At 41.4% G+C, this 19897-nt stretch overlaps 1 protein-coding gene across 1 annotated transcript in view; it reads left to right on the forward strand.

The window, feature by feature from the left end:
- Positions 1-19897, forward strand: part of LOC124619600 (THO complex subunit 7 homolog) — a 51432-nt gene that overhangs the window by 14806 nt on the left and 16729 nt on the right. Inside the window, exon 2 of the mRNA XM_047146102.1 lies at positions 5096-5219. Coding sequence (XP_047002058.1) covers positions 5096-5219 — 124 coding nt within the window. The remainder of the gene's footprint in view (positions 1-5095; positions 5220-19897) is intronic.

Here is a 19897-nt window from a genome sequence, read left to right on the forward strand (position 1 = left end):
CAAATCAATGACTCAGTTGTTACAGCACCAAAATAGGGTATCAAACTGCAGATATAACCATTTGATGAATCCGAAATGACATAAACACAAAGTTCCCTTTTTTTGTTTTTGTTTTTGAGGATTGTACATTTTGAATAATACACGACCCTTGAACGATACTGTAGATTCATCAGCAGCTAAATACTGATATGGTCGATAAATTTCGAGAAACGTGCCAGACAAGTAATTCAGTACATTTGTCACTTTACTCAGATGTGACTGAACCTGACTGTTGACATGTGTAGCACTCGTCGAATTAGAAACATGAAGTGCCCAGAAAATTTGCATAAATCGTCGGCGACTAAAACAGTCTGGAAAGAAGTTGGATGATTGTAACCATTCTCTTGAAAAAAAAATCCTGCCATATTCAGTAGCACACCATGGAAGCGTTTCATTTCTTCCATGGTAACATTTCTCCAGTCCCACCATGCAGAATGTTGTGGAAGTGGTGTCACTTTACGTATTTTCGATTTAGCATACCTAATCGTTTCATCTGCTATTCGTTGAAATAGGTTATCTGTAAAAATTATTTGAAGGAATCCGAAGGACGATGATGGAACAGAACTACTTTCTGCCTTTCTGTTATAAAACCACACTTTGATTCATCAAAGGGAAAATCTGTGAAGTCAGTGTCAGTGTTGCTCCACATTCGCCACGAATCCTCTGCTGAATCACTAGAAACATGCACATTGTCACTGTTTCATTCGCCATTGTCACTCTAATTGTTTTGAAATGAATCACTATCATAATCAAAATCATTTTCACTCTCGTTTTCACTTAGAGATTGCTCTAAAAGATCTAAAATCTCTTCCTCAGAAAGTACTGTACGTGAAGAACTAGCCATTTCGAGCGCGTGGACTTGAACGGAATAATTACAATCTTTGACTTAACACAGCTGCTACTGTTCGACACCGAGTTAACACTAGTTCTCCTAGATGGCAGCACACTGCAGCAATAATGCCTAGTAGACCCAAAATACGTCTGAGAGCTTCGAAAAGTCGTGTCGAATGAGGCTCGACATCGGAGCGGAAAACAAATTTCGCGATGTCGAGTGGAACTCGACATTGGAAAGGGTTAATAGTGGTCGACTACAAATGACGAATGAATCATACGACAATGCCTAAGGTGTATGTTTGACGTTAAACAAACTGTACTACTCAGTGTGCAGGGTGTACAGATGCAATACTGTTAGTTACATAAGCCCATCCACCACAGCAAGGTCGTATCACATCGGATGGAAAAAATCAGATTTTAATCATACTGAGGCCAAAAACCGCATAAAAAACATCACTCACATCGGTTTGTAATTATACTGAGGCCAGAAATCGCATAAAAAGCATCACATATCGGTTTTTAACTGTCTTGAGGCCAAAAACTGCATAAAAAGCATCAATCACATCAGTTATTAATTGTCCTGAGACTACCAACTGCATAAAAAGCATCAATCAAATTGGATTATTAATTTCCGTGTGACTGGGGCAAAACATGTTCAATGTGCTGTCTACTGTTTTCTGCAAGTTGAAATTGAGAAACAGCATGTTCCACAATTTATTGCAGCGTTTCTGGGGTCACATTCAGAATGCATGAGCCTTCAGTGCAGCTAAGTTTGCAGTTGGAACACTGAAGCCAACATCTTTTAGATAGCCCCATAGCCAGAAGTCACACGGATTAAGATGGCACTTCAGCAGCTGCCTAACTGGATTTTCAGTGTGTGGAGGTGCGCCATCTTGCATAAAAATTATCCCATCCACACATCCATGCTGTTGGAGAGACAGAATGATGTGGTTGCGCAAAAGACGCTCATAGCGCTTACCAGTGACAGTACAGGTAACAGGACCGGAAGCACCTGTTTCTTCGAAAAATATGGTCCTATGGTAATGATGCCGTAAACCCGCACCACACAGTGACCTTTTCAGGATGAAGTGGTACTGGTTGATTTATGTGTGGATTTTCCATTGCCCATATTCGACAATTCTGTGTATTGACATATCCTGTCAGATGTAAGTGGGCTTCGTCTGTCCACAGAATCTTTCGTGGCCAATCATATCCACTTCCATGCGAGCAAGAAATTCTCAAGCAAAGGTCTCTCATGCTGGCAGGTCAACAGGAAGCAGCCCGTACACGTGGGTAATTTTGAATGGATAGCAAAGAAGGATGTTTCATAGGATTTTATGCACCGCGCTCACGCGAACGTCCAGTGTTCGGGCAAGTCTCTGTGCACTACACATTTGCACACCACCACTCGTCTCCTCCTGCATTGCTGCGGCCACTGCTTCCACTGATGTTGAATCAATTCGTTTCCTCCCTCTACCAGGTTGCACAGCAAAAAGACCCCATCTTTTCGAATTTCGAACAATTTTCTCCAGATCGTCGGCAGTTATCGGACCATCACCTTTTTTCAAACCCTTCTGTGTCCAGAACTTCTGCAGAGCAAAGTGAGCACATTCATCATTCTTGTAATACAGCTTTACAAGCAGAGCACAATCCTGCATTGAGACAGTCATGGCGAACATCGCAGACGCCAAAGGAGGAAAAGCCGTGTACCCAGCTTGTTTATACCAACTTCAGTGGGATGTGCACATGACAGGTGTTTTTATTTACGTATTCTGACACATACAGTGCCATCTATTGATCAATTTTACACTTTTTTTTTTCTTCTGCTATAAGTTTTCCCCCTTCTCCAATAATATTCTGTTGCAATTTGACATCATTCTGACCAGTAGTATTATTTCTACAGTGTTTTGAAAGTTAAGCTTTAATTATAATCACCCTGTATATTCCTTTGCTTTGTAATGACAGTTTTTGTATATATGCTGCTGGCATTTCATACGATATATAACAACAACAATAATAAAAATGTGCTTACTTGTTTTTGGCCGTAACACCGGAAATGGTTCCAGTGAGTGGTTTCTATTCTATTCCTTGAAATGACAGCTGTGTAGGATACAGGTAGATAAACAATAGAGCCCCACAGGGTGGAGTGCTATCTTTCCTGCCATTTAAAGCATAGAAATGTGACTTGTATTAAACAGAGTCTCAGAAGTTCTGTTATAGTGATAGCCAGCATTGAAGTTGGATTTCGTTTGCTTGAACAGTTAACTGTCCGATAGCAAAATTCATGAGGCACTGAAGGATATAGTATTAACAAATACAAAGTTTTCAAAATACTTGAGAATAACATTAGCAATGCACACTCATTCAAATATCACAAATGAAATATAGCGGATAAAATCCATAGCATTGTTTGTTCAGTAGGGGAGCTACTACAGCCACCTTGAGGTGCGCTAGTATAAAATCACCTTCTCTGCAGCTTTATACTGAGCACTAATGTGATTGAATCACCCTCACATGAAGCTAATCCACACCCAACTTAATGGGGCACTTAGACAGATTGCTGATGTCTTCAGACCTACATCTGTTTACTGGCTTCCACTCCTTAGTGATCATACCTACAAAGAGAAGTTGCTTTGGTGCAGAAATATCACAAAATTGTGGTATCCTGGAGCCTGCCTTTCCATGGAGTCATTTTGTAAATGACTATTGGAAGGAGGAATTGACCTCCAACGGCAGTCATCAGTTTGCACTTCCTTCAAGGTTGTGAAAATCTTTTTACAGGATCTGCATCATTGAGAGACCATACTGAATCTCTCTTCAAACGAAGAGAAATCTTAACCTTCAAGTAAGGTAGTGACACTAGTTTTCAACTTACCCAATACAATACTTTTGCATTTACGTAGCTCATTCATATGAAGCACAAGCTTCTTAGTTGGTCTGTGCAATTGAGTGGACAGAGGTGCTTGATCTAAAGGCATGATGATGCCATCCCTTTGCAGTATATGTATATATGTTGTAAACGTGTAAAATTCTTTCTTTATGTTTGAGTTGCTTATATGCATTACGATAAATAAAATATAAACAAAACAGGCTGTCAAGATGAGTAAGAGCAATCAAATAACAGCGCGCTGTATTGATGCAAAAAATATACTTACCTTTAGCTCTCAACTGCTGTGACTGTGTGAATATGTGTGGAACTTGCTTTCGAAATACACAAGAGTCAGCTATAGACACTGAGCTGTGTTAAAAGTTCAAGTCTGCAGTTAATGAACTCTAAATGTTTCTACAACTGTGATGAAAATGAGTCTGTGGATGGCACTCAGCACACTGCACATTTAAGACTGAACTAGGCTTGGCGATATGATGACACTGTCGTCTGGAGGCAGAAATAGAACTTCGAGACGTGACTGCACTCAAGACAGAACTGTAGATACAACTCAGAGACAGAACAGAATAGAACTGGCTGCTCTTGTCCTGCATGGCAGTATTTGAAGACCATGAGGCGGTGGCTCGCAACTACCGGAGATGTCGCTTACTGTCTTCCTGAGTGGTGCTTAGTGATGCTGTGGGTGTCTGGTATATCTGTTGTGGTTGACTGTTGATTTGCCATTGTCAGTTATTGATATCATTGCAATTTTACTATCACATCTTGTGCAGTACATGTAATTCGAACTGGCACACAGCTATTCACACTTACGTGCATGAACATTAAACACCACCAGGACTCTATTCCTTACCTACAAATTTACAATTTACGATTTTGCTGTGCAGAAAGTAAGCTGCCTTCTTATTACACTATCTTGCAAACAATTTTTTTTTTTTTAACTAGGTTAGACCATTGAAAATCACTGTTAGTACCATGGTAAATAACAGCCTTCATTGTAAACAGGTCTTAATTCTTAAAAAAATGTAGATGTCTCATGTTATATGACAGTCATCAACCTCGTCTTTTCTTTATTACATCCGTGAGAAACTATTCCATTAACGCACACACATGTAGCTTCTTGTATGTTTGGTACTTCATAAAAGAAATATGTCCCTCCACTTTTAGTAACAGCAGCGCAGCACTTCAAGATGGATGTCTGTCTGTATAGTAGTTCACATTTGGTCATTGTATTGTTTATTTTCTAATAATAATGTGTCCTCAATCATAATTTTATTGCAAAACTATAAAATGTGATTGCTCAGTACTAAAATGTAAACAATTTGTTCTAATTTTCAGAGGATGTTATTCGACGGAGGCTCCTGATTGATGGTGATGGTACAGGGGATGACCGTAGACTCAATGTTTTGCTAAAATCATTCATAAAGTGGTGTAATTCTACAAATGAAACTCCACAAGAAAGGTCAGTTCTAACAGGACAAGGAAAAAGCTCTCCGAAGTTGGTCCAAATACAGAGATGTTTACAATGCTCATGATATGAATGAAAAATGCAATACTTTTATTGTGCTGTTCCCTTATTTTAAATCTGTTTTGCCCTAAAAATGACTTAGACAAAAAGGATTCCTCACTTGTGGGAACACTTGCTTTTTTGTGCTGACACCTAATAGTAGTTTGTGTGTGTGTGTGTGTGTGTGTGTGTGTGTGTGTGTGTGTCAGTTGATGGCTCAGCATCTCAACAACTTGGTGAGTTGTTATCTTTCTCCTTCAATTATTTGTGGCAATCATTAGGACTAAAGATCTGTGTGTGATTTCTGAGGTTTAGAATTCAGTATGGTATGAAACCTCCATGTGCTGTAATCTAAATCTGTAAACATTGTTGCATGAAATAGTAGAACAGTCAAATGGTGCTCCAAAATGCCAAGTAGTGGAAAGTTTAGTAGAAGTTTTTTTGACAAATGTTCTATATGTTTTCATGGGTGCTGAATCTGAATTTTTAAAGTCCCACCAAAATTTTGGCAAGGAAATGGGTGGAAAATAGATAGATCCATGAAAAAATGGAAGTATTTTTGGTTTAAGCTGCCTATTTGTGAAAGAAAATAGGGTAAAATTTCCACAAAGTAGTTCCATGTGACCTTTTTGTCAGACCAACTGTACAGCGTGTAGTGTGTGGTGAAATAAGTGCGATTTCAAAGCTGAAAAGATTGGCCATATCAGGACCTACTCACCCCCCATCCCGTCTGCGCCCTGACTGTACTTTGTTGCACATCTGTATCAGAGTTTCATCCGCCAGGTGTCACAATGTTATTGGAATGCTTGGTATGTGGGAATGTCAGTCTTGTGCGTTGTTCTCCAGTGCAGGCTGTTGTTTTTGAGTTCACCCTCAAATATTCACTTAGAATATTTCTGCAGTTGGTAAATTCAGTTTAAATGTATAAAATTGTCATACATAATGAATTCAAGTGAGAAGTGTTTCTTGTGTGAATGTGTACTGGACAATGGGAGAAAAGTGTTGGCCTTAGGCCCAAAGTGGTCTTGAAGAATGTTCTTGAAGCAGTTGAGGAGGAGCAGGAGGAGGATGAGGATGGGATAGCTGCACTTTTTAAGGGCAAAACTGTGGATAAGGTTCATGAACCATGTCGAAAAAAATATAGTAATGAAAAATTAAGGAGAATGAGCTAGCAAAAACCAGAAGCAGGAGACATAATCCAATAATGGGGCATTACCCTCCTTGCCAGTAACAGCACAGATCATAGCATAAAGTCATCATCCAATGTTTTGTATCCTGCCTAGAAGGCAGTGCTTGGGTTGGACCAGGAAAAGGTAAAACACGTCGGCACTGCTGCATGAATTTAAATCCCCTTTACTCAAGCGGTAAGAATACATAACCTGGAATGAAGTGTGAAGCTGAAGCGAAGTGTCCTAGCTGACTACACCTGATGAAATGGGCAGAATCTGTAGTGCAGCTCGTAGAGCTGCACTGCACCAACTAGAGGGCGCTGCCGTCAGTGTATTGTGGTAGTGCCAACCTTTGAAACTATGTGGCATCGTTACTATCGATACCACATCCTTCCCCCCTGAAATGACGGGCCGTCGCTGAGTATGGTTTCCGACGGAGGCTGGAGGGACCCAGGGGCAGTGCAGCGGAGGGGGCGGACAGCGGAACTGCCGGGGCGCTGTCCACCCGCGACCCCGAATTGCTCGTGAGGGGGTGAGGAAAACGCCCCATGGAAAACCTGCCCAGGCCGCGCACCGCTACTGGGTATGTTCGGAGAAGGAGGTGGAGCAATGACCTCCATGGGCGGCGGCAGTGGGAGGCATCTGTCCGGAGCAGGTGACCGGACCAGCAGCGGCGACGACCGGAGGCGCGCCCACTGCGGAGGCGCCGTCGGTGGCATCATGGGCCGTGGTGGCGGAAGCTTCGAAGCCTCCAATTCTGCCGGAAAACAACCAGTGCAGAAAACTGAGGACGGCACAAACGAATCTGGTTCCGGTGTCACTTGACAGTGCCGGAGGGACCAGAAATGACAAATAAGGCACGGCCAAGCTGGTGAAGAATGCGCCCCTGCTCCCAGCGCTGCCTGCCAGAGAAAACGCGATAGAACACCAAATCATGCGGCGCCAAGGCAGAACGATGCGAAGCAGTGGGAGCTTGCAGCGATGGGTGCAATAGCTGCAGGAGCGACCGATGGGTGGGCGTGGCCATGTAACAATTCCACTCGGGAATGGGTGCCGCGCGGCTCAGAGTTATAGGAAGCAAGGAAAGTCCAGAGCTCGCGTGAGTGCATGGCGTGCAACTTGCTCATTTGCGACTTTTTAAACGTACGCACAAAGCATTCAGCCTCGCCGTTCGACTGGGGGTGGAACGGGGCTGAGGTCAGATGGCGAATGCCGTTAGCAGCACAAAACGCTTCAAACTCTGAGGACACGAAATGGGGGCCATTGTTGGACACAATAACTTCAGGAAGGCCCTCAATGCAAAAAATAGATGTCAAAGCCCGAATAGTACTCGCAGATGTAGTAGAAGACACAGGCACAAGAAGAGGAAAGTTGCTGTATGCATCAATGGCAATCAACAAATGGGTGTCCCAGAAAGGACGCACAAAATCAATATGAACGCGCTGCCAAGGCGCAGTGGGAGTCGGCCACGTGAAGAAGCGCTGGCAGGGAGCAGATTGGTGCTCTGCACAAGATCGACGATTAGCAAGCAAATTTTCAATATGTCTATCAATGCCGACCAAAGTGCAGTGACAACGCACTAATTGCTTCGTCCACACGATACCCCAATGACCAGCATGCAGCAATAAGAGGATTTTCAGCTCCAACGAACGAGGTACAACCACACGAGACTGATCATTGTCAGTTCATAACAAGATAACACTGTGGTGTACAGACAAGTTGTGACGTTGCGCAAAGTAACGTCGAACAAGTGGATCTCGAATCTGCGTAGCAGATGGAGGCCATTGAGTATGAATATATTGCAAAAGAATCTGCAAAGAAGCATCGGCGGCTGTCGCGGCAGCAATGCGATGAAAATCCACTAGAAAACCATCAGCTAAGTCCTTATCTTGCAAATCAATAAACATACATGACAGTTCGGAAGAATGAAACACTTCGTCAGGACCGATAGGAACGGAAGGTTCCAAATGATTCGAAACGAGCACAGGTAGTCCCAGTCTTCAGGAAGGGTTCTCGAGCAGATGCGCAAGACTATAGACCTGTATCTCTGATGTCGATCTGTTCTAGAATTTTAGAACATCTTTTTTGCTCGAGTATCATGTCGTTTTTGGAAACCCAGAATCTACTCTGTACGAATCAACATGGATTCCGGAAACAGCGATCGTGTGAGACCCAACTCGCTTTATTTGTTCATGAGACCCAGAAAATATTAGATACAGGCTCCCAGGTAGATGCTATTTTCCTTGACTTCCGGAAGGCGTTCGATACAGTTCCGCACTGTCGCCTGATGAACAAAGTAAAAGCCTACGGAATATCAGACCAGCTGTGTGGCTGGATTGAAGAGTTTTTAGCAAACAGAACACAGCATGTTGTTATCAATGGAGAGACGTCTACAGACGTTAGGGTGACCTCTGGCGTGCCACAGGGGAGTGTTATGGGACCATTGCTTTTCACAATATATATAAATGACCTAGTAGATAGTGTCAGAAGTTCCACGGCTTTTTGCGGATGATGCTATAGTATACAGAGAAGTTGCAGCATTAGAAAATTGTAGCGAAATGCAGGAAGATCTGCAGCGGATAGGCACTTGATGCAGGGAGTGGCAACTGACCCTTGACATATACAAATGTAATGTATTGCGAATACATAGAAAGAAGGATCCTTTATTGTATGATTATATGATAGCAGAACAAACACTGGTAGCAGTTACTTCTGTAAAATATCTGGAAGTATGCGTGCAGAACGATTTGAAGTGGAATGATCATATAAAATTAATTGTTGGTAAGGCGGGTACCAGGTTGAGATTCATTGGGAGAGTCCTTAGAAAATGTAGTCCAGCAACAAAGGAGGTGGCTTACAAAACACTCGTTCGACCTATACTTGAGTATTGCTTATCAGTGTGGGATCCGTACCAGATCGGGTTGACAGAGGAGATAGAGAAGATCCAAAGAAGAGCGACGCATTTCGTCACAGGGTTATTTGGTAACCGTGATATCGGTACGGAGATGTTTAGCAAACTCAAGTGGCAGACTCTGCAAGAGAGGCGCTCTGCATCGCGGTGTAGCTTGCTCGCCAGGTTTCGAGAGGGTGCGTTTCTGGATGAGGTATCGAATATATTGCTTCCCCCTACTTATACCTCCCGAGGAGATCACGAATGTAAAATTAGAGAGTTTCGAGCGCACACGGTGGCTTTCAGACAGTCGTTCTTCCCGCGAACCATACGTGACTGGAACAGAAAAGGGAGGTAATTACAGTGGCACGTAAAGTGCCCTCCTCGACACACCGTTGGGTGGCTTGCGGAGTATAAATGTAGATTTAAATGTAGATCACAAAATAGTGCTGCGACTGTTCGTCAAGCGAAATCTGAAAGTAGGCATCCCCCAAGTCAATCGTGGAAAAGAATTTTCCCTCACTAAGCTTATCAGAAATGTCTTCAGGACGTGGTAAGGGAAGTGTAGCTACCACTGTTGACTTAAAGTTAGCACAAATACGGAGACGACCGTTTGGTTTCTTCACACACATTATAGGCGAAGCAGAAGCAGGTTCAATGACACCACTGTCTTGCAAATGCGTAAGTTCAGAAGCTATGGCGTTGCACAGTGCGTGTGGTACCGGGCGTGCGCGCTGGAAAACAAACAAGGCATTGCCTTTAACCACAACATGTGCTGCAAAGTCTGTGGCACAACCAAGGCCATCAGAAAAGAGTTCAGCAAAATCATCACATAATGCGGTAACACTGTCTGCATGGTCACTAGCGCTGATGCAAAGTACATTGTCCTGAATGGCGAGGCCAAAAAGTTCAAATGCGTCCATGCCAAAAATGTTTGTACCATCACTAGAGCGGAGCACATGGAAAGACACTGTACGGCTCATTGCACCATATGTGGCTAGCAAACTACACACACTGAGCATTGAGATTTCCTGCCCAGGAAATGCAGTCAGCGTGGAATGCGAACAACGAAACGGAGGCGAACCAAGCAAGTCATAAGTTGATTTGTTCAGTAAAGAAACTGACGCACCAGTGTCCAGCTGCAAGCGAACAGAACGTCCTCAAATGTGCAAAGTCACAAAAAGTTTTCTTGTATTGCGCTGAATGCGAGAGGAACTGCCTGGCAAAACTTGATTCACATGACGAGCTGTTGACGCATGTGAAGCAGAAGGCTTTGAATAAATGGCATTAACGTCCATAGGCTGATGGGAAACCAGATTATGGCGTTGCTGTTGCGGTGACGCCCACGTGAGTCACGTGAATGGGAGACATGTTGTGAATCAGAGTTTCTCTGCCTGCACACAGCTTGCACGTGTCCTTTCTTATTACGAAAGTAACACTGTGCTTGACGGGATGGGCAACTGTCGCGTAGGTGGGCACGAAAACAGTTCGGACAGGATTTCAGTTTCTTAGAGGGTGCCTGGTTTGAACCATGTTCACGAGCGCGCGAGCGGCGTGGCGTGGCTAGCCGTGCTAGCGGGCGGGAGGGCACGTGTTGTGCCGCACTAACAGTACACACACCCGGGGTCACGTCAAACACGGAAGTAGCCATGTCTAAAGTATCTTGTCAGTCTAGCAAGTCCACTACTTCCTTCAAAGACAGGTTTTTAAATCGGAGGATTTGTTCGTGGTTGCGGTGATCCGTCACATTATGTGCAATAGCGTCTCTAATCATTATATCTGCATAGGAGCGTCCACATGAGCAATTAAAATCACAATCAGAAGTTAGTCCCTCAAGGTCCGCTAACCAAGACTCATTAGACTGAGTAGGGCCACGCCGGAGACGAAAGAATTTGTAACATGCAGCTACCACATTTACACTGTCACGGAAGTGGAAATTCAAAGCATCAATCACTTTGTCGTACGTTTTAGTTTCTGGGCGGGTGGTGGGGAACAATTTCACGAGCACACGGTACAACACAACACCCGCGGTGGCAATGAAAAAAGCAAACCGCTCTGTACCTGGTACATTGTAAGCTGTGAAGTGTGCCTCGAGCTGGGCGATGTATTCCGGCCAGCATTCAACATCCGGATTGAAGGCACGAAATGGCGGCGATGGCGTCGGTACAGCCAGTGGCGTCGGAGGCACCGAAGTAGCTACAGTTTGTAGTGTGACCAGTCCATTTATGGCAGGAAGCAGCTGCGTCATTTGCTGAGCCTGAAAACGTACAAGATTGGACAGCGGAGTCTGTTACTGTGGCGAAGCCATGGTTACATGGGGGAAACACAAAAAAACTAAAGCAGTACTGAGCAAAAAGGAAATGATAGGAAAGGCAAAAAAATTTTAGTCCCTGATCGTCACCAACTTTTGTATCCCACCTGGAAGGCGGCACTTGGGTTGGATCAGGAAAAGGTAAAACACGTCGGTACTGCTGTATGAATTTAAATCCCCTCTACTCAGCAATAAGCATACATAACTTGCAATGAAGTGCAAAGCGTTCTGGCTGACTGCACCTGATGAAATGGGCACAATCTGTAGCGGAGCTCGTAGAGCTGCACAGCACCAGCTAGAGGGCGCTGCCGTTGGTGCTTCGTGGTAGTGCCAACCTTTTAAACTATGTGGCATCGTTACTATCGATACCACACAATGGCCATCATTGTGGTGCTGGATAATGACAGAACAGTGACGAAGATACTTGAACTCGGTGACGAACGAGTGGTGACAATAAAAATTGTGACAGCCTTAGGAAAATTTTACATAACTAATCAATATTTTCAATACAGTGTGGAGATAAAACCACATATAGAAAATTTAAAAACAGCAGCAATACTGGGTTGACAAGACAGACATGTCTTTGTAATGGATGCAAATGCGAAATCAGTATTGTGTCGTAGCAGAGTAACTGATGAAAGATGACTCTGCCTGCAGAACACTACACAAAACCTTGGGGGCTTTCATGTGATGAACAGGCCTCTCAACCCATCTACTTTCCAGAATTGTGCAGGTATGGCAACAAATATGGATATAAGCCTTGCGAATATGAAAGTCAATGTGTGCATTGCAGAATGGAGGTATGTAATGGACTTGCAACAAGTGACCATAATCTCTTTTCTTCACAATTACACATGTAAATAATGACTTAAACGCTAACATCCAGTACAAGCAAGTTAATTGGGATATTTTTAAAGACAGAATTCAAGTTACAACCACTGCTGTGAAGTGGAATTGATGTTGATTCCAAAGTCGACGAATTGGTGTGAGCCTTGAAGAGGGCACAAGAGAAGGCGATCTCAACGTTTATTAGGAAGTCAAAAGGGTTTAAAATTCCCTGGAGTCCTGCCCTACAGTCTTTTAAGATGCAGAGCAAGGCAGGCAAGAAGATCCCAACAGAGATCCTTAGGGATGCCAGGACGACAAAGAAGGCTAATTTTCTATCAATGTTTGGGGATTTCCATACAAACTTGCAACCAACAATATTCAATCACCCATAGTATTATCAACCCTGAGATGATCCAATATTACAGTGACGTCAGACTGGTAGACGTCAGTGCAGTATCTACTCAGAACTCTGTTGCCAGACGATCTAACGGTCTTCGGACGACAGGAGAGACAGTGTGGTATTGGGTGCAAGACTCACAGGTCTCTCGCAGTTGACTCAGGTCTTGTGCAGCCTATCTTCTTCTTGGGTCAGACGGCGTTGTCAGTCTTCACGAACTCTTCTTCTCCGAAGGCTATAACTGGTTAAGGGAATTTCAGAATAGACTTCTTTTCTACTCTTGAAATGATTCTGTACTCTCAGGATACTTTTGTTCAACTCTGTTATATTTCCATCTCCACAATAAAACAACTTCACAAGATTCACACAAGCATTCAACTCTTGCGAGTCAACCCCTTCTTGGATCATTGGGAACTAACAGATACAGTTATAATGTGTTTGGTGTTATAACCACTATAAAACCAGTTCTTGCTTCTCTCAAGTCCAACACCAGAAAGTCAAATGTAAGTGTCGTTAGTTCAAGACATAATTCATTTGTTCACAACAATATGGTCATTACATCATTATAGAATAGAGCACGCTTGTTCTTTGTACGGGACATACAGCTTCTCAGGCACGCACTGCAAACACTTGTCCGTGCCGATCAACCGTCACTATTGCCGTATTATCCCGATACATGTCCATCCTGCACACACAGAAACCGGCGGCGAGGTAGACACATCTCCACTTTCTCACCCTTGTACTTAAAATATCGGGTGTTCGAAATGGTGGAAAGCTGAGTATCTCTAGAATTGACACCAAAATTCTCGAGACACTCCGTATCGCTCCCCTTAACTCGAACACGCGATATTTTATACACATTCATTATGTACACTAATATTACACAAGATGATAATTCTTTATCTTTTAACAGTACTGAGCATATATTACCAGAATTACAAACTGTGAACCTTTCAGTCCATGTTGCGAGTTAGCTCTTTTCAATTTCTAAAAAAAACAACAACCACCTATGTTTTTTTATTCCTCTTCCAGCCATAAATTCCAGGTTCACATAACTCATTAATACTCTGCTGCTTCGTTCTTACTTTGTGTACTACTTTTTCTAAGTATGTACTTATTCATTACCTATTGTAATCTGGAGGAACTCTGGGTAGAATAAAAGTGTTCCCTTCTTGGATATTTGTAAATCTGAAACTTAATGAGGCTATTTATGCATAGAATTCAAACTTACCAGACTCATCCCTTTAAACGTGTGACTTCTGTCACGATACTGCTCTTTTTCCTTTTAGGAACAGTACCTATATCTTACATGGCTTGATCCTAGGAGTATCCTTTCCCAAATCTACGGTTCAGGTCGATCCCCTTCTTGGTGCCCCTGTTCGCACAGTGTAGGTCAGCCTCTCTTGGTCTTTGGCCTGCCTATCTGCCCTTTTCATCCAATAAATGCTGGGTGCACCCTCCTTCTCCTTCCTGAAAAGACCTCCTGGTTCGTTGCCCGAGCATGTATCTTTATGAATACTATTCTTAAATACTTTCTGGTAAAATTACACTCTACTTTACAACTTAACTCCACTTTCCAATACTCTATCTAATACCCTAGAGTCATTTTTCACTCCTCTCTTCTACCATATAAACAGATGTCATGCACATACATAGTAGATGCTATGTCTACCTGTATTTACCAAGTCCCCTTAGATACTATGCCTTTTCTCCAAGGACTAGCATGGCACATGTAAATATATGTTTGAGAGTGACAAAAAATAACGATGCAGAACCGTCACATATCAACAATGTAATATGTGCATTGACTCAGATGTACATATATCTTTATTCCCCTACATCCCTTGGCATCATTTCAGGTTCCTAATTCATAATTCTCCTGTTTGTGTTTTAAGTGTATTTTTGTGTGTATGTAGATGTGTGTTTGTGTTTCCTGATTCTTTGCCCGATTTATGTGAAGTAAGTTGAAGGTTATAATGAACCACAGAAATTGAGAAGGACTTCAACGATAGAAGTAGGTGCATGTGGAAAGAGGGAAAGATAGATAGGTACTCAATAGAGGAGTAAGAAAGGAAAAAGTAGAGACGATTGCTAAGATTGAAGAAGAGAAAGAAGATAGCCCCAAAGACAGGAAAACTCTTCCCACCCCCCTTCCCCAGGATCCCTACTTCGCCGGTACTTGAGTGAGAAGCCGGAGGAGGTATGATGTTAAACGTCTCCTACAGAACGAACATTCTCACATTCTCACTTTCACCTTTGAAGCCCCAGAAGAAAAATCTTAGCAACACCTATTGAACGGCAAATGGTGAAGAATCAGTCACACTTGTCTGTGAGGGTTAGCTGAAAGGTGGGGTGTGTGATTAGTGTTAGTTATGCTTGTGCTTACACTACCCCCCCCCCTTTCCAAAAGTTATACAAACCCTCCCATTTACGTAGGAAATTATACACTACAATAACAGCTGTTTAGTCATTCAGTTTATACTATTTTTCATACACACATAAAGTACTTATTCTATATGTTTCATTTCATGTCTAGAGATCACTGTTCATTTGTGTTTCTCTTAAATTGATCCTAATCTTTTAGTCATATCTGGTTTCCTACATACTGAAATCATAGAATAGTTTAAGAATTCAAGAATAGATTACGGAATAGTTTAAAAATTGAAGGGAATCCTGTGCAGAAAAACTAAGTTCGAAGAAACACCAAAAACAACTCGGGAGCTGGCGGTCATCACTCCACCCGTTAACACAGAACGTTAATGTCCCTGGGGGACAAAAAAAAACACCACTTCACTACATAATGCCACAGCAGGTAAAGTTGTTCTGTTTTCAACCTTGTCATGGACAAGTTTGAATTCCTCGCCCAAGTCGTCTAAAACCTTGTTAGTATCATTAGGTTTGGAAAAAGCAACAGTCACGTTTCCAGAGATTATACTCACGGAAATTTCTCGATCTGTAGTTAGCTCAAAAGGTTCCACCAGACTACTCACATTTATAATGTCAAAGTTGACTATATTTTCTTTGAAATTTTGCTCTACATTATTTACTCGTGAACCAACATCTCGTGTAGTAACAGCTCGTATACTAACACCTGGCATTTTCGATTACATAATCGATATTAATTCCATAGCTCAATCTGTGCTCTCTTTCATGATATTCATTTCCTTATGGAATTACATCTAACATTACATACATTTTCACAAAATTTTAATTTTCTACTAAATTCAAATCTTACATTATTATTACCTTTCCTTTCTCAGACCTTAGGTCTGGTTTGGAATGAAAGTGACGCGGACCTTGATCAAGTGTCACTTCCTTTTAACTGTACGGTATATGTTACATTGCGTTTAGGAACTTTCGGGTAATTGAACATGTATCAATAATTACGGATTTCTGAAGTTGTATATATAAGTTTGGATGTAGCTGTATTGCATTGATGTACTGGTGGATATTGCGTGGTATGACTCCTGTAGTTGAAAGTATAATTGGTATAATGTCAACTTTATCCTGATGCCACATGTCCTTGACTTCCTCAGCCAGTTGGATGTATTTTTCAATTTTTTCTTCTGTATATTTGCTGTATTGGGTATGGATATTTCAATTAGTTGTGTTAATTTCTTCTTTTTATTGGTGAGTATGATGTCAGGTTTGTTATGTGGCGTTGTTTTATCTGTTATAATGGTTCTGTTCCAGTATAATTTGTATTCATCATTCTCCAGTACATTTTGTGGTGTATACTTGTATGTAGGAACGTGTTGTTTTAAAAGTTTATGTTGTAAGGCAAGCTGTTGATGTATTATTTTTGCAACGTTGTCATGTCTTCTGGGGTATTCTGTATTTGCTAGTATTGTACATCCGCTTGTGATGTGATCTACTGTTTCTATTTGTTGTTTGCAAAGTCTGCATTTATCTGTTGTGGTATTGGGATCTTTAATAATATGCTTGCTGTAATATCTGGTGTTTGTTGTTTGATCCTGTATTGCAATCATGAATCCTTCTGTCTCACTGTATATATTGCCTCTTCTTAGCCATGTGTTGGATGCGTCTTGATCAATGTGTGGCTGTGTTAGATGATACGGGTGCTTGCCATGTAGTGTTTTCTTTTTCCAATTTATTTTCTTTGTATCTGTTGATGTTATGTGATCTAAAGGGTTGTAGAGGTGGTTATGAAATTGTAGTGGTGTCGCCGATGTATTTATGTGGGTGATTGCTTTGTGTATTTTGCTAGTTTCTGCTCGTTCTAGAAAGAATTTTCTTAAATTGTCTACCTGTCCATAATGTAGGTTTTTTATGTCGATAAATCCCCTTCCTCCTTCCTTTCTGCTTAATGTGAATCTTTCTGTTGCTGAATGTATGTGATGTATTCTATATTTGTGGCATTGTGATCGTGTAAGTGTATTGAGTGCTTCTAGGTCTGTGTTACTCCATTTCACTACTCCAAATGAGTAGGTCAATATTGGTATAGCATAGGTATTTATAGCTTTTGTCTTGTTTCTTGCTGTCAATTCTGTTTTCAGTATTTTTGTTAGTCTTTGTCTATATTTTTCTTTTACCTCTTCCTTAATATTTCTATCATCTATTCCTATTTTTTGTCTGTATCCTAGATATTTATAGGCATCTGTTTTTTCCATCGCTTCTATGCAGTCGCTGTGGTTATCAAATATGTAATCTTCTTGTTTAGTGTGTTTTCCCTTGACTATGCTATTTTTCTTACATTTGTCTGTTCCAAAAGCCATATTTATATCATTGCTAAATACTTCTGTTATCTTTAGTAATTGGTTGAGTTGTTGATTTGTTGCTGCCAGTAGTTTTAGATCATCCATGTATAGCAAATGTGTGATTTTGTGTGGGTATGTTCCAGTAATATTGTAACCATAATTTGTATTATTTAGCATGTTGGATAGTGGGTTCAGAGCAAGGCAGAACCAGAATGGACTTAATGAATCTCCTTGGTATATTCCACGCTTAATCTGTATTGGCTGTGATGTGATATTATTTGAATTTGTTTGGATATTAAGTGTGGTTTTCCAGTTTTTCATTACTATGTTTAGGAACTGTATCAATTTAGGATCTACTTTATATATTTCCAATATTTGTAGTAACCTTGAGTGGGGTACACTATCAAAAGCTTTTTGGTAATCGATGTATGCGTCGTGTAGCGACCTTTGTTTAGTTTTAGCTTGATATGTCACCTCTGCATCTATTATCAGTTGCTCTTTACATCCTCGTGCTCCTTTGCAACAGCCTTTTTGTTCTTCATTTATAATTTTGTTCTGTGTTGTATGTGTCACTAGTTTCTGTTTAATGACTGAAGTTAATATTTTGTATATTGTTGGTAGGCATGTTATGGGGCGATATTTAGCTGGGTTCGCTGTGTCTGCTTTATCTTTAGGTTTCAGATAAGTTATTCCATGTGTGAGTGTATCAGGGAATGTGTATGGGTCTGCAATGTAGCTGTTAAATAATTTAGTTAGATGTGAATGTGTTGAGGTGAACTTCTTTAACCAGAAATTTGCTATTTTATCATTTCCAGGGGCTTTCCAATTGTGAGTAGAATTAATTGCTTGGGTGACTTCATGTTGCAAAATTGTCACTTCAGGCATTTGTGGTATCATCTTGTATGTGTCTGTCTCTGCTTGTATCCACCGTGCATGCCTGTTATGTTGTACCGGGTTTGACCATATGTTGCTCCAGAAGTGTTCCATGTCTGTTATGTTTGGTGGATTGTTTATTTCAGTGTGTGTGTTATCTATTGTCTGGTAAAATTTCTTTTGGTTTGTGTTGAATGTTTGGTTTTGTTTCCTTCTATTTTCACTTTTTTTGTATCATTATTATTATTATTATTATTATATCTGACGTCGCATTCAGTCTCCAAAGTAACTATGCCTTCGCATCGATTACTAGATTCTTTGCTATGAGCATCTATCTTGATGGGCAACAAACCTATATTCGTTATTTGAATATTTAAAGTTGCATTCTGTCTCTGATTAAAGTCAGTGAACAGTTGATTTACGGAGTATTCAAAGAATTAGTGAGTTCACTCTTCAAATGTAACTTCAGATTTTCTACCTTAGTATTAAAAGAGTCAAATTCAGTCTTTAATAAAATTATATTTGCTGCTTGACAGTTCAAGGTTTCACTTTGGGCATTTAAACTAGAATGTACTAAACATATTCCTTTTCTTAGAGCTTCATTCTGAGCATTTGAATCTGTTCTTTGATCATCTAACTTAGCACTTTGGTCATCTAATCTAGCATTTAGTTCATGTCTTAAAGTGGTTGAATTTGCACTCTGTGCATCTAATTTTTCAAAGTTGCAATTTGTGCATCTAATTTTTAACTCAAAGTGGTACCTATTAACTTTACTAACCCCGTCCGGTCTGTCACTCCCCTTTCGACTTACCCAGTCATGGCTGGCTCTGAAGTTGTTCCACGTTGTTGTTTCTGATACATAGTTTTATTGATCTTAGACCTAGTGATCATCTAAAGAAAATTCACCACTGAATACAATAACTATAATAACAGTTTATCATGCAATCGTCCCCTCAACTTTACCGAAAAATTATTGTTTTTCACTCACCCAGCGTAGAGTTCCAGCTGCGGTGGTGAGCAGATGTGTAATCGGCGATGGTGGAGACAGCACCAGTGCCGGTGGTGTCGGACGTTGGTTTCAGCATTGTTGTCGGTGAGCGGACGCGGAGTCAGCACCGGTGAGCAGCAGCTGGTGCAGTCGGCATCAGTGGCTGGTTACTACGTCGGCGTCGGTGCGGTGTACGTGTGTGAAGACTGCTTACTTCCCACACCCGATTGTCTTAGTCAAAAAGTTGAGGTATTCTCTCCAGTTTTCTCCACTATTACTTTCTCACATCTTTTACAGCGTTGCCCTCACAACTTTCTTCCATTTGTTCATTGGACTCGATACGATTTCTGGAAACAGTTCTCGTATGTTGTTAGGCTTGGTTGCTATGGCAATGCGTAATATCTCCTCTACATTTCTGTCATAAAATTCCTGTTTTCTTCGAGTCCTGTCACTATCGCC

Source organism: Schistocerca americana, chromosome 6 (genome assembly GCF_021461395.2).
Source record: "Schistocerca americana isolate TAMUIC-IGC-003095 chromosome 6, iqSchAmer2.1, whole genome shotgun sequence".
In the NCBI taxonomy this organism is placed as follows: Eukaryota; Metazoa; Arthropoda; class Insecta; order Orthoptera; family Acrididae; genus Schistocerca; species Schistocerca americana.